The following is a 27939-nucleotide window of genomic DNA, read 5'->3' as shown; positions in this document are numbered from 1 at the left end:
TATATATATATATATATATATATATATATATATATATATACTATGATTTATTGGACCTATTTTTGTCGTTGGGCAATATCATAACCTACTAACAAGATCTACAATGTGATACTAAGCTAGGAGTATAGAGAGAGTTTCTAGATTTGATATAACAACAACACCAATGTCTTAATCCCACTACGTGGGGTTGGCTACATGAATCCTTTTTCATCATTGCGGCTTATTTAGTGTCATATTTTCATTTAGTTCTAATAAATTAAGATAATTTTTTATATAGTAAGCCCAAGTCTTCTTGGGTCTACCTCTGCGTTTCTTAACATAAGTCGAATCTAAAACATCTACTCTCTTAATCGAATCATCAGATGGTCGACTCTTAATGTGACCAAACCATCTAAGACGACTTTCCTAATTTTTTCCGTCACACGAGCTACACCAACCATATCACGGATATATTCATTTCGTATTTTGTCTCTAAGAGTTTCTAGATTTGATGATTGACAAAAATATAAGAGCTAAGCATCCAAGACTTCGTGTTACAGAAGAAATTTTTTTAAAAATAACGTGGTTGTTCTTATCATTGTACTTTATATAAAGTATGATTGTCTACAAGTCGATCACGCCGTCGGGCTGGGACCGCCAACAACCTAAGAAAGCAAGGGTGCCCCACTTGTCTGGAGTTGGTGAATAATATTGCCATCCTACATTTCACAGGGTCCTTGAGTGGGGTCCCGATGTCGTAGGATGGAACATTATTCCGCTCTACCACCGAATGCCTTTATAATCAAGACCCTATCCCAAAATGAATCGTCCAACTTGTAGTCTTGTTTGATGGTTCATATATTATATATGTGTGCTTATATTTCAGACATAAACACCCAAATCAAACAAAAAAGTAAGGAATAAAAGAAGAAAAATTGGGTGAGAGAGAGGAGAAACCAATCGACCTGAAATGACGAGAAGTAAAAGGTAAATTGACCCTCATAAATGCATCTAAAACGATTGACGAAAAGTCCCAAAAAATGAGGCCCAACAACCCACAAATCAACCTAAAAGGGTATCATTTCCAAACCACATTTCAAGCAAGTCGAAATAGCAAGGAGTCGGAACCAACGCAATGATTACATACATAGCCCCACAACACTTATGCATTTACATACCCGAGCCTAAACCTAAATGTTGCATTCACGTCATCCAAATCTTTCATATCTTTCATAAAATCTTTCATAAATCAATTCCAAACTTTTCCCAAATAATAGTTTGTGAGTCTTCAAACTTTTCATGAATTCATTTCACATAAATTTTATGCTTCCCAAAACGACATTTTAAAAGCTTTCAAATTTCGTGAATCAAATAAAAGACAATTTTTAGACGGTAACTTTCTAAGTTTTAAAACCTTTCATATCACATCAAAATGTCACCACTAAAGCCTCAAAATAGTGTTTAAATCAAATCTCGATATCCAACGATACAGATTTGAAAAAAAAAAAACTTGTTTGCTTTTTCGAGATGCTCCCGTAAATTCAAAAGTACATTTTATATTTTGTGACATTTCAAAAGATTTATGGTTACCTTTTGAACAAGTTGTTTTATATTTTGAAAATGTTGATTAATTTTTGAAAAGTTGTTTTGATTTTGCAAAAGGCTAAAGTGCACAACCAAGAAGTTATGATATTTTGCAGCGAAACTAAATTGCAGAAAGTAAAATGACATAAATTAAATAACACTGTAAAAGCGTACCTGCCATCTTCTCGGCATTTCCGCTGAAACTTTAGCTTTTGCAACATATATATAATTTTGCAGGAAATTAAATAAATTGTAAGAGTAGATAAAGTTGTATCTAACATACCCCAAACTAAGGAGCGCAGCAGAAGCCGAACCAAACAGCGCCTAAGACTTATTAAGTCTCGAAAGATCTTAGTGGATGATTTTAGAATAAAATATAGTAAGTTCAATTTGTCCTTCAATATATCTAAGAGATTCCAAAGTGTTCAGGGAATGAACTTGAACCGATTTAAAGATCTCTTGAAGTATTTCGAGTTCATTTTTGAACTTTTCATACTCTTCTTTTAATCATCCCAAGGTCAAATTAAAATTACCTCATTACTCAGCGAACCTTGACATTTTAGTTATCCCGAGAAATAAAGGAAGTTAAATAGTCACTTAACATTTCACTTGATAGTTATATGAGTGGGTACCCCAAAGGGCGTGGGTACCCCAAAGGGCAAAGGGCAAGTATCGTTCCGCTCTACTATGGTTTTGTCTCATGGCAAACCCTAGCGTCTCGCGTTGCCTTTATTTTCATCTTTGGGAAATACTCGTGTCTTCTTCGTCGTCGTGCCTTGTGTTCTTGTGTCGTCTGCTTCGTCTGGCGGTAGAACTACCCGGTGCGTTCGTTTGCGCTGCGCCACAGACTCTGTCCTGCTCGACAGCTGCGCCGACCTGCGTTGTCTGCGACAAAGCTGCTCCTGTTTGTGGGCTTTGCGTTTTTTGTTGGCACTAGCCGTGATAATGGCCTCAGGGCTTTCCTACGCCGCCTCTCTCGTCGGTGATAACTCCGCCAAACCCTCCTATGCTACAATGTTTTACAAATGCAGCTCTCATTTCCACCTCGCAAATAGCCCGATATTCCTGCATATTTATCATGATTCTGTTAGAGGACATGGAGATTGCAATCTCATCAAGAAAGTAGAGAAAAAGGCGGACAATCCAACAATATTCTTCTTCGACGCTGAAATTTTAACTTGTGCAGGAAAATATAAATTTACTCTAGTTGGAAAGTTCCAATTAGGTTGCCCTAAGATGGAGATTATCAGGAAGGTTTTTGAAGATTTCAAACTAGTTGGGGCTTGACAGGTGGGTCATTTCAATGGAAGACATATTATAATACAGTTGAGTATAGAAGAAGATTATACAATGATTTTCTCAAAGAAATTCATCACAATCGAGGGCAAACATATCAAAATTGCTCAAAGCCTCAAATAGACCCCTAATTTTGATCTCAGTCAAGAACCCCAATTGCACCTATTTGGTTCTCATTACCTGAACTCAAGTTTTAATTTTTTGACATACCTATCTTATATGCAATTAGGAAAAACATTTACAGGTAGACTTACTCACAGTTCATTTCTCAAGGCCCTCTATTGCAAGGATTTTGATTGAAAGAGATATTACACTACCAAATGTAGAAGAAATCTAGCTTAGTTCTGCTCACAATAGTTATTAGCAAAAAATCATTATGGAACAAAAACCTTACTACTGCAAGCATTGCAAAATATTTGGACACTCGCATGAGAAATGTTTCAGATTGCACCCACAGTTGAGAACCAATAGTAAAGCAGGAACATGCTGTTAGTGCACCCCACGTGGTTGAACGCGCTCCCAGCAAACCTCATGACAGTCAAACTGAGGAGGGAATCACCAGAAGATAGGAGTTAGTGTCTGCCCCTGGGAACCCTTCTCCTGACCATACTACAACGGATAATGTTCCGACCGAAAATCAGGATAGCCCCGCAGCTCATATTCAGGAAGCATTAGGCGCAGAGGTGACAATTCACACTTTACATACATTGGAACCTATCACTGTGGCGACGCCTGTCTTTTCTTCTACTGCGGTTCTAATATCTAATCAGACCGAAGATCACATAAGCCAGTCTTCTGATGAAAAATGACAGGTTTACTTGATCATTAGTCCTATGCTTGGTCCTTTATCAAACTTGTCGTAGATTCAATTCCTATAGTTCAGCATCAAGGTTTTAACGAGCAATGGGATAATTTCTTTCGTCCTTTGCTTTCTACTTTGTTAAACTAATTGAAGAAGATAATTCCTTCAATCTACGCCTTATGCTTGATCAAAATTTTTATAAAAGAGTGTTGGCTTTCTTTATTTGAACAAACCATCAAGGTCAGCTTGATGTTTTCTTGAGCGATGATCATTACTTTGATTTTCTTTGACCTTTTGATTACTCAAGAAAATCATTTTGAACTAGTTTTCTTGAACTTTATGCTGTCATTTTTATGGCTTATTGAGTCCGACCTTCGAGACCTGCTTAAGTCTTGGCTTAAGCTTATATAGTTTATGCTTTTTCAATTGAATAGGCTTAAGTTATAGATTTAGGAGTCTTCTTTCTTATTTCATAAGGTCTTGGAACTTATATAGTTGGAAATGTTTTGATTATATGGATATTTCTAAGTGTATATTATCTCTTGATTTAGTTTTAATCTGTCAATCCGTTGAGAAAGTCTCCATATCTAGATCGCTTAAACTCATTAAATTGGACGGGTTTGTGAACTAAGCAATTGATGCTTTGTGGCTTATTTAGTGAAGCGAGCTGTCAACGACTCTGTCGTATTTGGGCTTGTGAGTCTGACTATTTTGACTCACTTGAGCCATAGACTTGAATTGTGGTTAAACATGCAACTTTCCGACTTAACTTATTAAAGCTTGCAAATCTCAAAATCTTTCCAGTCGAACCTTCAAGATCTTAGTCAACAAAAGAGAAGACTCTATATTTTAAATATTGATATATTTTATTTGATAGCAAAATTATTAAGCAAATATTTGGGGATTTCAATATTTTAGCACGATGTCAACCCTAACGAAATGAGATTTCAATACAAGGCATGGTGTTAACCCTTGCCATCGGGGATCTCAACCATAAAATTTGTTATCTATCTCAAAAGTAAAGCTCATTATTCGATTAAACACATTTGGGGATCTCAGTATCGAGCACAATATCAACCCAAATAAACAAAAAAAATGCCCCTTCTTAGGGGGGATTTTATGATTAGTTAGAAACACATTACTGTGTTACAAGGAAGTTTCCAAAAATATTTTCTATAATTTCTTTCGGCTTATGTTTTCTTTGAACAACTTTGACTTTTTGTTTGGCTTGCGTAATAGCTTGTAAGAAAGAGTGAGGAGCAATTGAATTTGACTCCTATTAGCTTTTGTTTGATGGCCCATCTTCCAACGGGGATTGTCGATATGTCTATAATGGAGAGTGAGGACAACTGAAAACTCTTGCTGGCTTGTATTTGATGACCCCTCTTCTAGCGGGGATTGTTGATCTATTTGTAATGGCGAGTGAAGAGCAACTGAGAAGCTCCTGCTGGCTTGTGTTTGATGACCTCTCTTCCTACGGGGATTGATAATATCTTTTATTCAGTTATTCTCGATGTATTGGGGAGTGAAGCATGACCATAATCATATCATGTTAATACAAATTTGACATCTATTTAGTTTTGTCTTATTTAATTAGTTGAGAGAAGCTCAAGATTTGAATCACTTAACTTATCAGGTTGGATAAGCTTCAGTAAGACAGGTATTGTCATTAGATGGACAAAATAGGGTTTTCTTCACTGCCGTTGTTTTTATGACTTATTGATTAAAGAGAGCTATCAGTAACTCGATCATATTTGAGCTTGTTGAGTCCGATCTTCAACCTGCTTGTGTCTTGGATTTAGCTGTAAACGGACTTTTGCTTCTATAACTTAACAACTTGAAAATCACAAGCTCAAAATTCTCTCATTTAACTTTCTGAATTACGTAAAGCCTGAAAGATGAATCTCTGACTTTGAGATTGTCTTGTGTATAATTTGTCTGAAGATAGACTTATTTTTGCTCAAATTGACACAGTATAACTTCGTCACCAATCTGATACAAATTCATTTAGGGATCTCACATCCAACCCGATGTCAACCCGAATGATAAAATACATAATATATTTGGGGATCTCGACCTGAAGCTCAATGGCAACCCAATGATAGAAAAAAAACATATTTGTAGATACTGGTCTAGTGCTCGATACCAATCCAAACAAACAAGTGGCCCCATGTCTTGATAACAATGGAAAGCCTAATGCTAGCTGAAAATATCTAAGGATCTATGCTTAGAGCTCGATGTTAACCCAAATGATCGAAGAAAATTATATTTGGAGATATTGACCCAGTGTTCGATGTCAATCCAAATGAAATAAGTGGCCTCCTGTCTTGATAACAAGGGAAAGTTCGATGCTAATTGAATATATTTGAGATCTCGTCTTAGAGCTCAATGTCAACTCAAAAAAATATATGCAGCCTCTTTGTCTTCACTGCGAAGAAAAATCATATATTATCTTAGAACTTCTTCTTTGGTTTTATGGTTCACACTTCATTAAACTTGTTAAAGAAGAGAAGAGTTCCTTCAGTCAGTGCTTAATGCTTATTCAGACCTATTGAAGAATGTTGCTCCTGACTGGCTTGATGTTTACACAAGCACGGATCAATTACTTTGATTTTTATCTTCACTATTAGATCAATTGAGAAAACTTGATGAATCTTGATTGCTTGACCTTGTTAAGTTTGATAGACTTATGCTTTTGTTGTCGTTAGATTGACAAATTGGGCTCTTCGCTATGGCCTGGCTGGTAATGAAGAGAAAATCCAGTAACTTGACCGCCTTTTGGTTTGATGAATCTGACCTCTATCATGCACACTTTTATTCACACTTCAAGTTTTGTCAAACATACAGACTAACCATTTTTTCAAGTACTTACGAATATTCACTACAATGACCAAAATATAATGTTGCATTTTTTTCATAGGAGAAGTAAATTGGCTTCTCATCAGGCAAATTAAATTTCACTATTCTTTTTTAATGCTCAGTGGTTTGAAAATTTATGCCCGGAATGACATCAAACGTTCTGATTGGTATTATATTTAATTTTGCTTACAACTTTCTATTCCTAATACTAACTTCAACAAAACATTTTTTATTTGCGCACAAATTATCTCCAGAATGCATTATAACATTTAATGCAAGAGTAAACATATAATGTCAATTAAATAATTAAAGAAATTTTTTTCAATAATAAATAAATGAGAATAATAAATAAATAAGATGCATTTGAATCGAATAAAATTTTGCTAAGCTGGTCAGATACCAAAAGCATACCTATAACCACTTCTTCAAAATATCTGGCCTTCACTAGTGGTTAATCCTGCACTCCGAAGTCTGTTCTTTTATTGGTGTTGAAGGCTTATCTTTGAATTTAGTATTGCTGTCCCATGGGCTTCCAAAAAAATTTCTTTGTTGTCCTTGCCTTGGAAATCCTATTACTTAGTATCCATTTTTTTTTTTTTTTAATAGACAATCCATTTGATGATGCCTTACTTTACTGCATCTGAAACATTTGCTTGCTACGATTAAACACAACACAAAACATCTTCTTTCACATTTATTGTAGATTGACTTCTCTGTCTGAACTTGTTTCTGTTTGTCCTCAAACTCAATATTCTTACTTCGAAAATTCCTTATTTTATCAAAACTTTTACTCCTAGTTGTTTGTAGTTTTCACTACTGCTTAAGAGTAGTTCAACTCATTTTCAACCCTCCTGGCCCTTTCAACGAACACTGATAATTCATTATTTTTGAAGTTTTGCTAATGCCAATCTCAGCTGATCTTTGTGGTCTTGCAAAAATCTATGATATGTTTTCTTCTGGTTATTAACATAATGAGGAGCATATGTGGAGAGTGAGATGAACTCTGGCTCATATTTTATGACAAGTTTGGATCTTTTAGTCAAGCTGAATAATTTATCCTATAGTGCTAATCTGGCTAAAGGTGAAATAAATAAGCATTGAACATTTTTATAAGCCATCCTATTGGATCTGTTTGAGAGGTGTCAGCCCAAATATTTTCGTGTTGTGTCAACCACCACTTTTCTCCTCCACTTTCTAAAATGAAAGTGGGCAGTATTGCATGCACATTCTCTAGGTAAATCATGTCATCTAGAATCTTCCCATCCTTCGGTAACTAGTCTTCAACAACTACACTACCACTAGCACCCTTAATAAGTTGCTTGAAAATCTAGATATTCTCATATGTTGATCAATTTTTGTACCAAATTGAGCTCTCGGAACATTGCTAATAGAAGATTTTTTAATAACAATCATTTTATCCTCTATTTGAGAAATTTTTTTTTTTTAACTTGAGCAAATTTATATGCAAATACATGCACACCGCATATATAAGCACATGAACCTTAGAAATCTTAGTTGAAAGGCTATGACTCAGCTCTCAACCAATAAACTATTTGAGATATTAGCTCAGTGATACCCTATAAATCATTAGTTATATTCCTTTCATTTGTTTTATTCTGATTTTATTTTTATTTCTATTAGAATTATTTCATACTTGTATTTTTTATTCTATAGGTGAACTGGAAGGTTGTTATTTTATTCTTTTCGACATTTCTTCAAAAATATTTTGTTTGATTGCATAATTTATTATTCAATCTAATTTTTTTTGTAGTAATTATGTCATGCACGAATTACTCCCAATTCATATAGATTACCTCCCCAAATTCAATCGGCCTATATATATTTATTGGTCAATTCATATATTAATTTGATTCTAATTTTAAATTCAAACACGCTTTCATTATTGATTTTATTTAAAATTTGCTTGAATGTCACTTTTTGTACATACCAACCGACCTCCAAGGTCAGGTAGTGATATAGCAGAGTTAGATGACTCACACAAACTTGATAATCACCAACACTCATCCTAACACACAAGTTATGATCAAGTGAGTGGAATTTTGGTCTCACTAGACCATTACAATGATATAATTACAATTCATTTCCTTAATCATTAATTCATAAAAAACCAAATAAGTAACCATGCAAAATTAAATCTCAAATCTATACATACAGAGCTACTGAACACATAGTTGTAAAAGTGTATTTCCCCTAAAAATCATAAAAAATCATCCAAAAATTTTTACAATTCAAAAGTTTTACGAAGGCAATCCACCTGGCTAGTTGCTCGTTTGCTCCTTACACCTCTTTGAAAAAGAATAACATAATATAAGGTAAGTTACATGAGAAATAATATTAAAGTAAAATTCAATAAATAAAAAAGAAGCAATATGCTACTAGTCATTGACTACTCTGAGTAACAACAATAAATATATAAATATGTTTTGATTTAAAGTACAAAAAATATGAAGTTCATATAGTACTAGAAGCAATGATCTATAATGATCTAACTGTGACTATCAATAATTTCATTCACTCTAACATGCACAATTTTGTCTTATATTTTTTTCATGTCATATACTTTCTTCTCTCATGATTGTCAATATATACTTGTATAAGGTTTGATGATTCATTTTATTTTGTCGTCATATAGCCCGTTGACTATTATATTCGCTAATAAAGGTTGATCATCCTTTAACTTAAAATTTATCAAGGGTTCTCTTACTAGAAAATGAACCGTTCTAAACTCAATATCAAGAGTCGAAAATTCAACCATTGCCTTGTCATCATTTCCTACACAAGTTATCAACAAGATTCTTTACTTATCACAATACGTGTAACTTTTTTTTTTTTTTGATAACTTTGCCTATTATAATCTTTTTGAATATGCAATAATTATTTATATGAGTATACTTGCTACCAAATTACTTATTAAATATGCTAAGAATGCAATGTTATCAATAACATAAAATTTTATGCTTAAGTTTGTTTTTCTATAAAATTTGTGGTAAATATAAAAACAAAAAATCTAAATACCTATTATATTCAATGAATAGTTGCAAGCAATGATTCTATTAAACACCTTGATTTTTAATGTAGTAATATATTATATCACCTTGGTTGTCGGTTCACCCACAAGACAAGTTTCCCAAAGCTTGTCTTGAACCGTCAACATGGTATATACAACCTAGAATCATAATTCTCCTTATATTTTAGTAAAATTTTAATTTAAAATTAATTTAATATATTTATAATCTCAGTTTCATTTTTACCTCAAATTGACTTTTCTCATACAAAAAATATTCTTAATATACAACAAATAGCTCTCTATTAGCTTGATTGTATTCATAAAAATGCTTTTAGATAAAACATTTATTCATAGTTACATCTATATCAACTTGCTTACCAAAACTTGATCAATTATGAACAAATAAACGATTAGAGATAATTTGATTCATTTAAAATTGTTATGATCATCCTAAACAAACTTTATATATGATTAATTTGATAATTAAAGTCATTTTGGCATATAGCCCATTTAAACTCACATGGCTCAATTAGCATAATTTGGGTCAATTTTGCATTGATTGAACCAAACAAACCAAAGTTTAGGCTTAAATCTTATTGCATTCAAACTGTTTGACAATTGATTGAGAGGATTTGATTAAAATGAGATATGAAGTCTTCCAAGAATAAATGTAATAGGGTTATTAATCCAATTGACTTATTTGGACTATTTGAATGATAACAAAGCGTTCTACCTTTAGACTCTGAGTTGCTCATGCCAACTTCTCATCTGTCTTAAAGATTTTAGCATCCTTTACTTTGGCCAAGAATTGTAGTCCCTTCTTTATTCAATGAAATATCTAGTACTCCCATTTGTAAACATTCCTAAATTCTGTAAGGGGCAAGACTGGGGATGTTCTTTATAAAGGCTTTGATTTTTTGTGGTTACCTTTCTATCTTCCGTTATTTTCATTTGGTTTTCTTTCATTTGAGCTAACTAAGAAAGTATTACTTATGGTTTAAGGGGAGTTTTAAACATTGATCATTTGACTTTGGATTTTAAAACATCATTATTCAGTCTTCAATAGAAATGCGACTATCTAAAGTAATTACTCATTATAGTTATTATGCTAATGTTAGTCTTTTAAGATTTTGTAATGGTCCTCGATCTATGATGTTCTTAAGGAGTCTTTGATCTCTACAATTTGGATGTCTCCCTTATTAGAATCCAATTCATAAACATTCATCCTTTTACTGATTGCATGCAGTTTTGATAAACTACTTTTAATTAATTTCTTCATGAAAAATTTTTCTAGATCATCTTCCCTAAACCTTCTTGAATTGGTGTTATGAAGTCTTTTGTAGATAAGGTGTGGGGATTGTCTCTAAGCCTGCCAGTGGATTCTAACAATTGTATTTGAAGAACTACCACATTTTACTCATACTACCAAATATTTGACCATCTTAAGTAATCCTGTTGTGATGCGATAATGTTCTGCAACAAAAAGGTCTTGAGGAATCATAAAAAGGATAGTGATTTAATTACTGTTAAGGGCATTAACAGCGGTGGCAATGATCTTATTCTTATATCCAGTTACAACATCTAGCCTTGTTAATTGTAGTTTTCATCAAAACACCATTGTCATTGCAGCTATTGGTCAGGATAACCTATACTATGTATTTTTGGATACTGCAGTTTGGCATTGCCCAAAATACTTCTATTAATTTATTCTCTGATGGATACTCTATTTGCGGTTGATGGTTGAAACCTCAACACATTTGCAGCTCTCATCACCACTTGTGGTTGATATCACTTTTCCTCGCTCACTTGATTGTAGCTCAAAATGTTATGAGTACTGGTGTCGTTGTAAAAAGGGCCTGGTAAGACTAAGAAATGTATTAAGGTGCCTACAGGGCAATTTGGTTGTCTGAGTTTGTGATGTAATGTAAATGAAATGCTGGAATTTCTAAAATTTTGACTTTTCATTTGATGAAAATAGTATATGGTATAAAATTTTGATAAATTTGAAAGCTATGTAGTTCAAAACTGATGAATTCCAAACTTGTCATATTTGGGTAAATTATAAATACACTGCAAACTGCGGCCGTTATTGTCACTACCACTGATCGTAGTCGGCCACAACTGCGATGCCCTGTTGGCACCAGCTATCGCATGCTATGGCCCCTTGTCGTCTCGTATTTCATGTTGATTTTATTTTTTATCAAGCCAAACACAATTTATTTTTCTTCAAATCAAATAACTTCAAAATATTCCAAATATGCTACTTTTGATTACACTGAATTTTCTTTAGCAAGCTAAATGTCTAGCCCCTAAATGCCTTTATTTCTTTCCGACCCTCCACTGATATTTGCTTTCATTTGGTTCTAGTTTTGGTTTTATGGTGATTGTGGGTTTGGCTTAACGGTTTACTGGAGCCTTGTCTTTTGTTGGCAACAACATCCCCGGCCTGTTGTGCCACTGATCGTTACTTGTACCATAGCAATTATTTTAGTAGCTGGATTTGTTTTATTTTTGGTAATGTTGATTTCCGGAGGCCAAATTTTCTTTTGAGCTATTTATTTCTTTCAAAATTGTTCATTGCATTGTTATGGGCCATTAGTTCTCTTTATGTGATTTCTTTTTGGGATCAGTATTTTATTTTATTTTTCCTCAAATTTGTTCAAGGCATCCACTTAAACTTTTACGTAGCAATTTTGTAGCATTTGGTTATCCAAGTTAATCTCTTTTTTTGTTTCTTAAAAACCTTATATTTTACAATTGCTTGATCATTAATTGATTGTATTAAAAATGTCTCAATCAATGACATTAATTGCATGTAAAGAATTTTATGAATTTCATTAGATTGAGTCTTACAATTGAATTGACATTTATCATTTTATAATATTTAGCAGATAATGTAATAGTAAAATAATACCTGTGTTAAGTTTAAAGAACTTAATGTATACAAGAATGATATCTTGGGAGCAACATATTGATAAGATGGGACTTAAAGCTAAACTTTAGAAAGCTACATATAGGTCAGCTGTATCATATGGGTTCGAGTATTATGCAATTTTAAATCTGTTTAAAGCCATATTAACCATGATAGAATGAGAGATATGTTGGCATAGCTAGAAAGAATAAATTAAAGAGGTGTTTGGTAGCGTGCTATTAATAGATTTAGTCACTGGATTTAACCTGAATCTAGCCAAACATTAAAAAAATAATAATAAAAAAAAATAAAAATATAAAAAAAAAACTTAAATCCAATATTCCTTTAAATTAATTTTTTTGCTTTATGTCTATTTTTCTCGCTTTCTGTCTTTTTAAGGATGTAAATCCGGATTTAATAAATCCAATTATAAGCCGGATTTAAGGAATTATTCCGCCGTTTTGTTAGCTCCATTTCCGTTGTGGAGATTCATCAGATTTATAGATCCTATTTAGCGTAAAACCTTGTTGCTGCCTTCGGTTGATAGTATTAAAGGGTTTGTTCAAATGAATGGCTTATGATAGATGAAGAATGCACATGTGTTGGTTTTCTTATCTATACCAACTTCACTTGAAAGGACAATCTGAGTTATCATTTATGTCAAAAATTTTCAGATCCCAGTAACTTACGCTGGTGGTGTGACAACAATGGAAGACTTGGAGAAGATTAAGATTGCCGGGATGGGGCGTGTGGACGCGACGGTAGGAAGTGCTTTGGATATCTTTGGAGGCGATCTTGAGTATAGCAAGGTCGTAGCCTGGCACTTTGAGCAAGTCAAAGAGAGCAGATCCAAAAGTCTCCCCTGATAGGCTCAACTTCAACTATGCATCAGTTTATCAAATTTGGTTGAGGTTTGGGTTTTGTTGGTATTACTAAATTTTGATAGGGTTGATTGCATATTCTTATAATTTTAAGATTGTTTGTAGTTCTAAGCTTGCTTTTAATTGAAAGCTTCCTTAAATTTTGGTTGTTATGTGTGTTTAACCATTTCCTGCACTAATGACACTTATGGTTTATAATGTCACTTCTCTTCTTTGATTGAGATGAAAAAACTGCAATATTTCTCATGGAGAACATTAAAAATTTTGAGGAAAAACAAAATAAATGAGATATTCTCCTTTTTTTGTTGTAATTTTAAATTTTCATTTGTAATTATATTATATGTTTTTATTTTCGTTTCGCATGACTTGTCTCAATTTTTATTCATTATCCACTGATTATCTCTTATAGTCTGATCCTTGTTTGAATGTATTCGATCACTATTCTTAAAAGTAATTATTGATTAATATGTATTATGGTTGAATGTGGTTTTCTAATAAGTAGATAACCCCAAATAAAGTTTGAGGAAATCTTGTAAACGTTTCTATTATAAGCCCAGACAACGAAATCAAAAGCAAACTTACCCAAAACACAGAAAGTCAGTCTCCGGAATTTACACCAGAAGTCATTTGTTGAAATAAGCTTCATTGTATTTTGTCATTGTAACCCTCAAAAACTATATAAGAGTGTTACAGTAAGCAGGAAGCAAGTGATATACATACCTGATTCAAATTATTTGCATGTCTTTTTTATGGTATCAGAGCATCCCCTTAACAGCAGCTCTACAATTCTCTGCCAATGGATTCTGCTCCATCTTCCTCGGCTCAACGAAGCCAGCACCAAAGATGATTGAAATTAGTATTCCCTCAATCAAATTATTGATGGCATGTATCAAGAACTTATCAGTATCCCTACTCATAAGTGAGAATTATTATTGCATATTCATAGGCTATGACCAGTATCAGAAAGTTTATAAATGTTACAACCAAATCACAAAATGCCTCATTCGCTCGATACATGCCACATTCCAGGAATAATATATATATATATATATATATATATATATATTCTTTTTTTCACATCCTAACCAACAACCCAATATCCTAACAAGCAACACTACCTCATACATACCCTCCAACTTTACCACCCCCATCTCTACACTCCAAAAATCACAATCCAAACTAAGAACAATATAACACAACCCAACAACACTATGACTACAAACTAGACACCTCAAACCCAGAAACATACTCAACCTCACTCTTTAAACGCCCCAACCATAACCAACCACCTTTCAATAAGCTACAAAATACCACCACTGGTGATGTCAGAAGAATTCTTAGGTTTAAAACAACAAGGTACATGGACGCTAGTACAACCAACACCCAATCTGAACATACTTGGATGCAAATGGACTTTCAAGTTGAAGTCCTTTATTAGCATCTTTGTTTTGTATAAGCCCCTTATTAGTAGCATAGGGATATAAACATCAACATGAAATCGACTATCAAGAAACTTTCAGCCTAGTCAAAATTTCTCACCATACATATTCTTCTGACAATAGCAATAACTAATTCCTTGGAAATAGAACAACTTAACTTTTTATGTGCTATTCTACATGGCAAGCTGGGAAATATAGTTTACATAATACAACCATCAGGTTTCATAGATAATTAACATTGCAATTACATTTGCAAATTCAACAAAGCTCTGTACGGGTTGAAAAAAAAAAAGACAGTGGCACTCAACCTCTTGCACACATCTCTGCAAACAAGGATTCATAATCATCAAAGAAGACCACACTCTTTTCATATATCACCATGACGTCACTTATTTACTGACTATTATATGTTGATGATATGCTCATACAGACAACTTACCCAAACTGATAACACACCTCATTCACAACCTCCACCAAACCTTTAGCCTCAAACAATTAGGCCTCATCAAGCACTTCCTACAGCTACAAACACAACACACCGCACCACCACACCACACTAGGACTTTTCATTCTCCAAACATCATACCTACAATGTATCATACAAACAGGCAGCATGCAAAACTTAAAACCTGTTTCCATACCTCTCTCCACCAAACAACCATTGCCTTGGATACTCCATAGAAGATATTAGTCCTTTACTCATTTGAAAATCTCAATTTGATTAAATGTTAGAAAGTATATATTTCTTAACCATACAAAAAACTTATGAAAGCATATGTCTCAAATGATACATACTTTTTATTTGTTTTTAGATCTTAAAAAGGCATAAGCCTTAGTATAATAATGGTACTCATTCATCTAAGAAAATAAAAAAATTATAGGCCTAAACAAGTGCATTATTAACTTATTTATTTAAAAATCATAACAATTGTGTGCCTCAAAAAGGTACAAAATCTTAGTTTATCTTAAATTCTATTAAAATTGCTAAAATTTGATAGAACAATAAAGCATATATGGCTATATATGCATATATGGATATATACGCATGTATGGCTATATACAATTGAAGGGACAAAAGTTGTTGTTTTTAACCCAAAAGAAATCTCAATTTATTACTAACTCAACTATTCAACAATAGTAGCTTGGTCTTTTAGTGGGAACTAGAAATTTTAAATGTCTCAAAGACATTTAAAGGACCGTTCATTTCTCTAACATATTGATTTGCAAGTTCATTATTTATCATATCACTTCCCAACAATTTGATCATATGGAATAATCAAGCTTTTATATTAATACATGATAAAAGGTACATCAAAAACTTCACTAAAAGGTGAATTAGTCTAAGGCCACATATAGTGCTATTACACCTAAATTATGTTGGTGTCTTCTATTATAATAACTGGAAATCACCTTACAATGCTTTCTGCATCATCATCAACATATAAGGAGAAGTTTTTGAATGCTTGGCCAAGAGACAATCTGCTAATATTAGCTCCAATCTTGTGATAACTTAAATGAATCTTCTTTAAGAGGTCATGAATATATTTTCTTAATTTTACAAATATATTTGTGTGTGTGTGCACGTGCGCTATGAATTAAATAACAATTTTACAATTATATCTTTGTGTGTGCGCGCGTTATGAATTAAACAAACGATTTTACAAATATATTTGTGTGCGCGCGCGCGCGTTATGAATTAAATAACAATTTTACAAATACATCCATCTGTGTGTGTGTGTGTGAAGCTTTCTCTAAAATGAATCTATATCTACATCTATTAAAAATCATAACTCGAGTAAAAATGTTGCAAGAAAATTTTGAAGTCTACAATTAGTGATACGCTCAAAAAAATGTGATTGATGAATACTCTATTGTATCAAAAATCTAATATTCGCCATGCAAAATTAAAAATGTGAATGGAGAATTTTTTTGTAATTATAGGAAATTTATAAAATTCTTAATAATTAGTTTTTTTTATTTATTTATAAAATTCATCAAGGATAAACGCATTGTAATTCCAACATTAAGACAACTAAAATAAAAATAATTTTAATAATAAACATAATAAATTTTAATGGCAACTTTTTGAAGCGGCAGAAATGTTTACATGATCATTGAACAAAACACGTAAATAGAAGTTTGAAAAAGAAGACTACAAGAAAGCTTGATAATTCTTAAGAAATAGAGAGTATAAAGCACTAAATAAATTCTTCTTATTTTTTAGTGGACTTCCTTCATCGTTATCTATACATTAAGTACACATCATTGCACAAGTCATTATATCTTGCATTTGTGACAAAAAATTAAAGAGATTTGATTACTTTAGAGGTAAAAAGTGTGCCTTAGTTCAAATTTGAGTGAATGATCTTCTCACCTTAGTTCAATCCATATGAATCAAGATGGTTGACTCTTTTTAAAACAAATGATTAGAGCCCAACAAGTGAGATTATTAGAGGACAATCAAACGATGATACTCAACCCCCATTTATGCTGGAGATTGGATCCCCATTCGAGGGACTATAAATTTCAATTATCATTTAAAGTTTTTGTCTTTATGGAATAAATAGTAGTCCACCTCTTGATAGAGAAAAACTCAAAATTTCAAAGTGGGAATTAGGAATTTCTAACAATCAAAGTATGAAATGTTGTAAAGTTCTTATGAAATCATTTAATGTTATATGTTATATATATATTATATATATATATATAATGAATTCTTATACATCTTTGGTTTTATTAGGGACAATTTTTTTACATCTTTAAATAAAACATTTAAAACTATTTTAATTTTGTAATGTAGAATTAATGGGTTTGACATTGTATGATCACCCCTCGTATGCATGCTAAAAGGCATGCACTAGTGGGTGTCGCCAATGACTACAATAGTTATCAGCTAATCACCACTAGGTTGGTGGATATATTTGACCAAACATGTGCAATCAAGCTGATTTTTTTTAACTAAATACATCATTTTTTGACATGTTCTAATCGTTGGATCCATTGCAATATTTTTAATCTTAATTTTGTTATATTTAACCCAAAAAAGTCCTATAAAGTTTCAATTATTTTTTTAATTCAATGTGCCAACTTCAAAAAAAGTTAAAACCATAATTGAGAATTTTCCTAGATAACTCACAACTTCAAAAAATATATATATATTAATATTTAAAAAGTGATCTTATCTCTTACATTTTCTTAAATTATGATTTTATGCCGTTAATTTTAAAAGAACCAAACATATAGAAGGAAGATCGACATGAATTAACGATTAAGTTTGTATAAAGCATGCTTGTTTGTATGGCAAAAGTTTTGTTTTAAATAGCATATTTTGGATGACATCAATTTTGGCATTAAAAAATAATCAGTAAATTTCTTACACTTGTTGAGAATGCAGAGACATGCAGAAAGAATAAAATCATAATTGTTGTGTCGGAAGTTTCATGGCGGTAGTGATAAATTAACATCTCATTGTTGCATTAGAATTTAGCACGCACATATAATAAAAGGTATTTGGAGGAATCACAAAGTTTTTTAACATGGAAAACCTTGGAAAAGGAAAAAAAAAACATGAGGCCAAGCCTAGTCAAAATAATTCACTATGTGATTATCATAAGTACATAGATATGCTCTTCTTCTAAATTAGGGAAAATAGACTTATGAAGTTAATGTACAATTATGGTCAATCATAATAACCACAATCGGATTTTAGTTCTTGATGATAATAGGGATAGAGGGGCGCAAAGGACATATTTGCTTGTTTTGAAGATAGTAGTCTACCATAAAGTTTGTAGATGTTGGTTATAATAAAATTAGTTGGCCATAGACGTTGTAGTTGGAAGCCTTAATAGCATCATTTGGCCACAGAAATCGTAGTTGGAGGTTGTAATGACATTAGTTAGTCACATAAGCGGTAGTTGGTTACGTAGGTCGTGGTGGGAAGCTGGAATAACATCAGCTGGCTATCTAGTTCTTAGTTGGAAACTATTTGAGTAGTGAGTCGCATAGACCATAATTGGGTGTGTAGCCTGTAGTGAGGAGTTGCAATAGCATAAGTTGACTATTGAGGTCATAGTTGGAAACTTCATGAGCCCTAAGCCAAATAGGTTATAATTGGTCACATATGTCTTAATGGAAAGCTCCAATAGCATCAATTAGCTGTCGTGGTCGTATTTGTAAGCTGCATGAGCAATGAGCCACATAGACTAAAGTTGGTCACTTAGGCCATAGTGGATAGATGCAATAGCATCAAATTGACACTTAGGCTGTTGTTAGAAGCTGCAGAATAGTGAGCCACATAAGTCGTAGTTGGTCACATAGATCATAGTGGGAAACTGCAATAGCATTAGTTGGCCACTGAAGTCATGGTTAGAGGTTGTAATAATAATTGTCGGTCATGTAGGTCGTAGTTGATTATGTTGGTTAAAGTAGGGGCCCACAATATCATTAGTTAGCCACCTAGATTGTAGTTGTAAGCTGCATAAGAAAATGAGCCACATAAGTCATAGTTGGTCATGTAAGACATAGTTGAGAGTTGTAATAGCATTGTCATAGTTGGAGGCTTTAATGATATTAGTTGGTCACGCAGATCATAATTGTTCATATAGACTATAGTTTGGAGCTGCAAAAGCAACAGTTGGTCACGGAGGTCTTATTTGGATGTTGTAATGACAACAATTGAACACAGACCATAATTGATCACCTAATTTGTAGTGAAGAGCTGCAATTAACGTCAGTTGGCCATTAAGATCGTAGTTGGAAGTTGTATGAACAGTGAGCCACATAAATCATATTTAGTCACCAAAGCCATAGTGAGGAGGTATAATATCATCAGTTGGCAATAGAAACCATAGTTGGAAGTTTTGAGAGCGTTAGTTGGCCACTAAGGACATAGTTAGAGGTTATAATAATAGTAGTCGGTTATGTAGGTTGTAGTTGGTTGCACTTTTGACATCACTTTTGATTGAGATTTAGTTTTCCCTCTTTAGTAGCCTAGGGTCTAGCCATATGACTTTTTTGTTGACTATTCCTAGAGAACTAGAAAAGGAACTCTTGCCATTAGAAATTCTAAACTTCTCTTTGCTCAACTTGAAGTTCCACATATTGGTTCTAACCTCTAGCACTTAGTAGGTGGGATCAGTATGGAGGATCTCAAGGAGAGTCCCCATAGGACTGCTTGACCTTAGGGTTGACTCTGGGTGTTGGTCTGGAGCTAGTTCACTCACTTGCACTCACTATCACTCACAATCACTCACAATCCTAAGACCCAAAATTATTGACTTTGATCCCTTAATCTTTTGGGAGACTCATGTAGATGATCCCCTAGACCCACTAGCCCTAGGCTAGGGTTTAGCTACAACCAGTACATAGAGGACCCAAATATGGATTTCATTGGTCCATAGCTCATATAGGGTGGTTGGCACCCTAATTCTACCAAAATATCTAACTTGGCTTTTTGCCCCTAAATCCACCCAAATTACCTAAATGCCCTTGAAACCATAAATTGTCAAAATCCTCAAATTCACCCAAAATACCTAAATTTATTCAAAAATCATTTCAAATCACTCCCAAATCCACCCAAAAATTCCAAAATTACTAAAATATCCCTAAATTTGCCAAAATTACAAAAAAACCCTTCGCACCCCAAATTTTCCCAAAACATCCAAAATCAGTCCAAATATTTCCAAAACCAATTTGTACCCTCCAATTGAACACAATTTGGCCAATTTGACCATTTTAACCAAAACCCCCAAATGACCTTTAAAAGCCCAATTTACCCAAATTCACCTCAAATGTCCATCAATTTGGCCTCAATTCCCCCCAATTTCAATTCCAAACTCCAATTCATCTTTCATTTGATCAATACAAACAAAATCCAAGCCTAATTGGCCCATGCTTTGAGATCAATTTTGATCCAAAATAAAACCCTAGCCATATAACTTAATTCCACCAAATTGGACCCCATAACCTACTAAAATTGTCCCAATTTGAATCCCAAACTCTTCATAACAATCCTACACATCAAATTGAACCTTCAATGGGCCTTGGTGAAGCCCCAATTTCACTCAATTGCAACCAAAGTCCAAAATCCCCAAATTGGCTATGTCTCCAAATTCCACCAAATTGAAAGCCTTAACCTCAAAATTTCCACTCCATTCCTTCATGGAAAATCTTTATAACATCTTTCTTGATCATTTGTACCATTAAATTGAACCAAATCCCAATTCTAGATCAACCTAAACCCAAGTCTAGTCCAACATGCCCAAATTAACAAAAATCCCAAAATCCTTCAAATTGAGCTTCCAATTGAACTTAAAATTACTTAAATACTTCACCAAAAACCTTCATGACAATCAGCAACACAATGTTTATAAATCAATTAAGCTCAATTTCGTGGCTAGCCTAACCCAAACCCAACTTCTAGCCATTTTGACCCAAATTGAACTCATACACCAAAATTGACTTAGACATGCCTAAGCCACCAAATTAATGATACCACAGCCACTAAGTACACCCTATGGACCAGGCTAAACCCACCTAAACCAGCAAATGAGCTATGGACCAATGTGTCCCTAAATTAATGGATTTCATCCCATTTATGGGCCTTAACCAAAATATCCCCCATCATCACTTGCCATTGAGGGTTAATCATAATTAACCCTCCCCCTGGCTTACTTGACCACCTGGCCACCACCCCTGGCCCTGGCCGGCCTAGTGGCCGGAAAAAACCAAAATCGAGATCCCTAAGGCCAAATTAAAACCCAAACTCACCCATCTTAGCTTGCAAATCCCAATTGGCTTTAACACTTTGAAACCCTCCACATAAGCATCAGTTTGCACCCATCCATTAGCCCTAACAGCCACCTTAAGTCATTTTTATTTAAACCCACCCCCTCATGGCCAAAAAAGGAGAGTGCCAAATCCTTGGGGAAACTCAGTCCAATTGCTCTCAGACACTGTCCAAGAACTCCTAAGCGACTCATAAGCTCATTGCCACTATTTTCCCTCACTAATACTCACTGTGAGAACTCAATTTTGAGCTCAAATTTCTGTCCGAAACTAGGCCAGAATTCTCCATAGCTCCACAGTCCACCAAAATCAAATATTTTGTGCACACACCATCCCTAGGGCAAGAGAGGTTAATTCCCCATAAAAGCCCCCTCTGGAACAGCCTCTAGCATAGACTTTGATCAACACCTGAAATCAAGTTTGGTCAAAATCATACCTATACAATTTACCATAGCTTGAGACTTCATCCAGAGGTTCGTTGGGTCCAATCAAAGCTACCACAACCATCTGATTGAGGCCTCCCCTCTCAGACAAAGGTAATGAGCTCTAACCTTAGCCTGAGCTTATTTTGATTCATTATACGTATTGATTGTATTTCATACTGCATATACCGTATGGATATGCTCGTCTTGAGTAGATGAAGGTCTAGAAACAAACCCCATATGATTTGGTTTAGTCTAGCTCGAGGTTTTAAGGTTTTAGTATGAACGGCTTACGTGTTAGGTCACTTGGGGACGATAACAGAGAGTCGTTTAATCGCACGTTTATTTCATCAACAGAGGAGATCCAGCCGGACAGACTCTTTGTACGTGAAATGTGGGTCGTGTGGCATGCCTAGGTGGAAAGCGCAACGAATGAGAGTGCGCTGCGTGTGAGTTCATAGCCGCCGTAGGATGAGTTGGCGTCGCGTAGGATAAGAAGAAAAATATGGATTTTTGAATTATTTTAAATTCCTAAACTTAAAAAATTCATATCTTTCTCTAAAAAATCATAAAAATTAAATAAAAATACCCTCTTGCTCAATGAACAGAGGAGAATAATGTGGACTAAAAATAAAAATTATTTTCTTATTCCCTAATTTTTAATGAATTAAATACCCTTTGTGGTATTTCAATTCTGCATGAGTAAACATTGCTCACCATGGTTTAAAATTTTGAGGGTTTGTTCCTCATGACAGAGGCTATATCTTCTGATTTTTCCAAGGTCAGAGAACATTTCTATGCTTCTAGCTCTAATTTTCAAGATAAGGTGACCATTTTGACTATTTTAATTATGTATATCAAACTATCACTTAGCAATTTATGGGAATAATTTTAGTAGGTTTCATATGGTCAGAGAAGTCTAGAAAAAATATTGTGATCTTTTGAATCATCTTGTAAATTTCTATATTTGATTAAATGCATATACCTTATATTAATTTATGTAAATTATATGCTTATCAAAAATTGACAAATTCAATCCCACGTTGTTCATAAAAATCATGCTTGCTCACTGTAAAAATATCGAAATTATTTGACTTAGTTTGAGCACCAAAATGGATTTTAAGGAAACCTTGTATTTTTGTATAAAAATAATTATATTAAACTAAATCAGCTTAGAAAAATTATGAAAGATAGTTCTCCGAATTCCAGGTGATCAGGGGTATTTTATAGAAATAAAATTGTTTTTGTGAAAATATTTCATTTTTAAAATATATTTTGAATTAAAAATAATTAAAAATTTTAAAAATACAAAAAAATAGTTCAAAATGAGTGGAAATATCCCCTAATCACTTAGAATTCATTAGGACATTTTTCCTAATTTTTTCTAAGTTAAAAATGAAATTTTTTTAAAAGCTTAAAATGAATTTTTCATGTTTTCCCATTAAAATAAATATAATAAATAAATTAAAAATCACAAAAATATAAGATTTGATTCTATGATTTTTTTTAATTCATAGAAGTATATTCAAAATATAAAAATGATTTTTGTAATTAAAACATTATTTTCTATTTAATTTAATCATTGAAATTGATTAAAAATTAAATAATAATAATAGAAATTTAATTCAAAAAATCATGAAATTTTTCCTATGTGTTTCTCTGACCTTAGGAGATCTCTAATAATTTTTTTCCATAAATACAAACTTTATTTTGGATAATTAAATAAATTAACCTTTAAAAATCCTATCTTCTAAATTTAAATAATTATCTAAATTAAAATTTAAAAATTTGAGAGGTCCACATGTTCTCCTCTAGCATTATAATTACCTCATGAATATGACACTCTAAACCCTCAAAGTCATTTGAGTTGCGGTTAATGAGTTATGAGGTGAAGTGCCCCAAGGGCAAAATGGTCATTTCTAAACTTTGGTGCCTTAATCAAAATTTAAGATTAACCGAAGGAAAATGGGTAATTTTGATCTTAATAGACATGTTTAGATGATTGAAATACAATGAGATAAAAGGTAGAAACTCACTCACCTCCCGTGCACAATATCAACAAAATCATAATCTTCATGACTTAGAAGTCAATTAAGATCAGATGATTCTTAAAGTGATAGGCTTAAGTTGGAAAGATGATAATTTACTTTTCTTAAGCCTAAAGTTGAGGATGGTTTGAATATTTGATATGAATATATGTCACTTCAATCAAAATTTTGAGAGTCACCATTCTACCTATCATGATTGTTAAAGGCTTAGTAGTGACCTAGGCTCGACGTTTAAACTCAATTGATTGGATTTTGAAGATGATATGATTGGTGATTAACATCTTTTAACACTACAAGCCTGACCTTAGTCACGAGCACCACAATCTTTAAATGACTTAAATTTGTCATAGGGGCACCCACTCACATAACCTTTAAACGGAACATCAATTGATTAATCGAGTACCTTATCCTCGGGATAATTAAATTGTCAGGTTTCACTGAGCAACGGGGTAGTTACACTTCAACCTCAGATGATTAATGAAACAATATGATAAGTTCAAAATGAACTTGGAATATTTCAAGAGATCTTCAAAGTGACTCGGGGACATGCCTCGAGCATTTTGAAATATGTTGGACATTCTAAAGAGCAAATTGGACTTGTCATACTTTTGTTCTAAAATCATCTATTAGGATCTTCTAAAATTCAATAAAGTCATAACTTTGGATTTGGTAGCTAAATCTTTATCTACTCTTACAATTTAAATTTCCTGTAAATTGTATACATGTTTTGCAAGTACTGACCTTTCAGGTGGTGTAACGAGAAGAATCGACAGGTACATTTTTAAATTAATACACTTATCTTTCTGTACTTCTTGTCTCGAGCTTGCATGATAAACAACAATGTTACCTGCATGAAAATCAAAACTACTAGGATAGCCGTGAAACCAAAACCAAACTAAAATCAACCAAGCTAAAATTCACCGCCACAACATTCAAAATATAAAATAACTCAAATTTAATCACAAACATCACAAAATAACAATTGCAACTAAATTAAGACGTCTCTATCAGATGATCGGAAATCCCTTAGAGGAGGTAACCTACGGTTGCTAACGAGATTTCCCAATGTCTAAATGAAAGTAAGGAACTCATTAAGTTGAGTTTAGTGAATTCATTTGGAGTAAGTGAATCTAATCAAAAATATTGATGTTGAAACGAGGGAACTGTAGGATCCTAACCGGTGTCGCTCTTATCAACTTTAATATGCCCAATAATATTTTAATGACCATAACCATAGAGACATTTGATTTTACATTATAACTTGACATATTAGAAAACTTAAGCTAGTCTAGACGGCTCGTCTCGACGAGGAGCTTGGAGCTAGCACTGTGGGCAGCACGACCATCTTTAACAGCAAGGGGATCTACAACAGCATATCTTTCCTTAGAATTAAACAAGAAGTCATAGGATTTTGAGCTTGTTTGTCTAGTGTGATATAAATCCTCAACTCATCTTTAGGCTTTTGTATAATTCTGTTGTATAATATAGGCCCTAACTCGTTTTTAGGTTTCTGAGTTTATCATTTGTCACGACTTAAGTCCTCACATCGTCCAGACTATTTGTGTGATCATTTCACATAAATGTAAGTCTTAAAACAAATAAAATTGATAGGATGAAATATTTAAACATTCCTCCTCAAAAATTGAAGTCAAACCATAGGATAGCTTGGGAATTCATCGAGGTTCTCCTCTGAATCTATGATATCCCCTAGTTCTTCCTCCTTTGGATTCTACAATAAATGTTCCAAATTTGAATCATTCCCCTTTCACACCTCGTTGTTTGACCTCATTGAAAATTCATATCCTTTTGAACTCCTTGAAGATAACCTTGCCTGATTTTTATTGAGAGTTTTCTTAAGTGATTTCGGTTATCTAAGATGTAATTAACTATTGGGGCTTACCCTTATAGGAAGCTTTTCCGAACCCATCTTAATATAAACTCTATTTAATTCTTCGTATTAGATATGGGAACTTGTCGGGAAAGAAAATGGTTTTGCAGACCAAACAGATGTCATTTATTTTATTAGTTTATTTGATCGAGCCTCACCCTCATGTCTTGTGTTTATCTTTTGAGATAGATACAGGGTTTGAGGTATAATGCTCTTTCATTTAAACTTTGAAAAATATGGGGTTGGTTTAATTTCATATTTTTCTAAAACTATATATATATATATATATATTAAATGTCCTTCCTAAGTGGGCGACGAGATTTTGATTCTGGCGGCCCGACAGCTTCTAACAGGAAACTCCTTAACTAAAATTGTGTCGACATGCACAGAGATGTCACTTGTCAACATATGATGTAAGAAGAGAATTTTAGAAGCCTGAAAAAAGACATTGTGTTCTAAATATGATGGTTGTAAGTAGTTGATGATGGGAGTTTTCGTTAGATCTTTAATACAATGTTATTTATTATCACATATTGGGGGTATGTCATTTCACTAAATTTAGTTGGTGTCGCTGCGCAGTATCTAGGGCACATCATTACACATTATTCAGGGTGAGTCATTACACCATATCTGATGTGTGTTATTACATCGTATTCATGGCGCATCGTTGCACGGTAGGGCCCAACAATGATAGTGAGCAGGGGTGGGTGGTCGATCGCTACCAATAATTGATGGTTGAAGGAGGTCGGCAGCTACGGAGGGCACAAGCTGCTACCTGACCTTTGAATCTAGAATGGCTCTCGGATTCCACGCTTCCTTCAGATCTCAGTCTCCTTAGGTCCCCCAAGTATTCAAGGTGAGTCATTACACCATATCCAAGGTCTCTTATTACACTGTATTCATGGCACATCGTTCCACAGTATGGTTCAACAATGATAGTGAGCAAGGGCGAGTTGGTCGATGGCTACCAATAAGTGATTGTTGAAGGAGGTTGGCAGCTATGGAGGGCACAAGCTGTTGTTAGATCTTTAAATCTAGAATGGCTCTTGGATTCTACTCTTCCTTCCGGTCTCAATCTCCTCAGCACCCCCCCCCCGCCGCCCCTTCATAATGGGTGTGGTTCTCTATTTATAAATTATGGGAGTAGCATACTTTATAAATATGTCAGGAATCCAGACCACTCCATCAGATAATTTTATATAATTTCCTTTATTAAATGCCATATTAGAGACATTTATTTTCCTTCATGTTATTGAAATTGAGTGGTCTTAAGTTTGTCGGATTCATCCCACTGAGACGCTTAGTTTTACTATAAGCATGTTAGATTTGGAATCTATTTGACCTTTCAATTGACCACCTAAAGCTTCCAAAAAGTGGTTTAATGGCTTGATATGGGTTTAATTTGACTCGATTTTTATCAATTTTGGCATCATTGGGTTCGTCGCATTGAGCCAGTCAATGTGATTGTAAGATTGTTAAAATCAAATTTATGGATGATTGTTTGAGTTTCAATGTCTCTTGCTAAAAATAACTCAAAGTTAGTGTCATAATGCCTTGATATTCATGCCAAATGGTAAATTTTGTTTATGACATATCATCAACAAATAATCTAAATAAATTATCTATTGTAAGAGTATTTACGGAATATGTTAATACATATCAATACCATAGAAAATAAAAAAATATCTATAATACAAAAAGGAAAAAAATGTAATTGTCATCCTGTGAGTCCTTTTCATCCTCTTCTCACATTATAGGTTGGGTTGTCATGTTGGCATACCTCGGATTTCAGCTATTCCAGCCTCCTTATCACTTGCTCCCACCCTCTCCTTAATACTGAACTCTAGCCTCAACTCCATCTGAATAATCTCAACACAAAAGCAAGCATATATGTCCTGGGTGAATGTGGTGACATGCTTACTGACATTTTCATCAAGTTATTTTGTGGTGTGTTGTTACACAGTAAGGTCCATCAACAACAAAGTTTAGGTTGCAATTGACGACGGTCAATGAGTG

At 33.6% G+C, this 27939-nt stretch overlaps 1 protein-coding gene across 1 annotated transcript in view; it reads left to right on the top strand.

The window, feature by feature from the left end:
- The window catches only part of LOC110031187, a 165971-nt gene extending 152425 nt beyond the window's left edge, over positions 1-13546 (top strand). The window contains exon 17 of the mRNA XM_020734272.1: positions 13134-13546. Within this exon, the coding sequence (XP_020589931.1) occupies positions 13134-13325 (192 nt within the window). The 3' untranslated portion in view covers positions 13326-13546. The remainder of the gene's footprint in view (positions 1-13133) is intronic.
- Positions 13547-27939: the final 14393 nt, after the last annotated feature.

The sequence above is a fragment of the Phalaenopsis equestris genome, unplaced genomic scaffold (assembly GCF_001263595.1).
Source record: "Phalaenopsis equestris unplaced genomic scaffold, ASM126359v1 Scaffold000787, whole genome shotgun sequence".
NCBI lineage: Eukaryota > Viridiplantae > Streptophyta > Magnoliopsida > Asparagales > Orchidaceae > Phalaenopsis > Phalaenopsis equestris.
The sequence above is the reverse complement of the archived record's forward strand: the minus strand, read 5'-3'. Positions and strand labels throughout refer to the sequence as shown.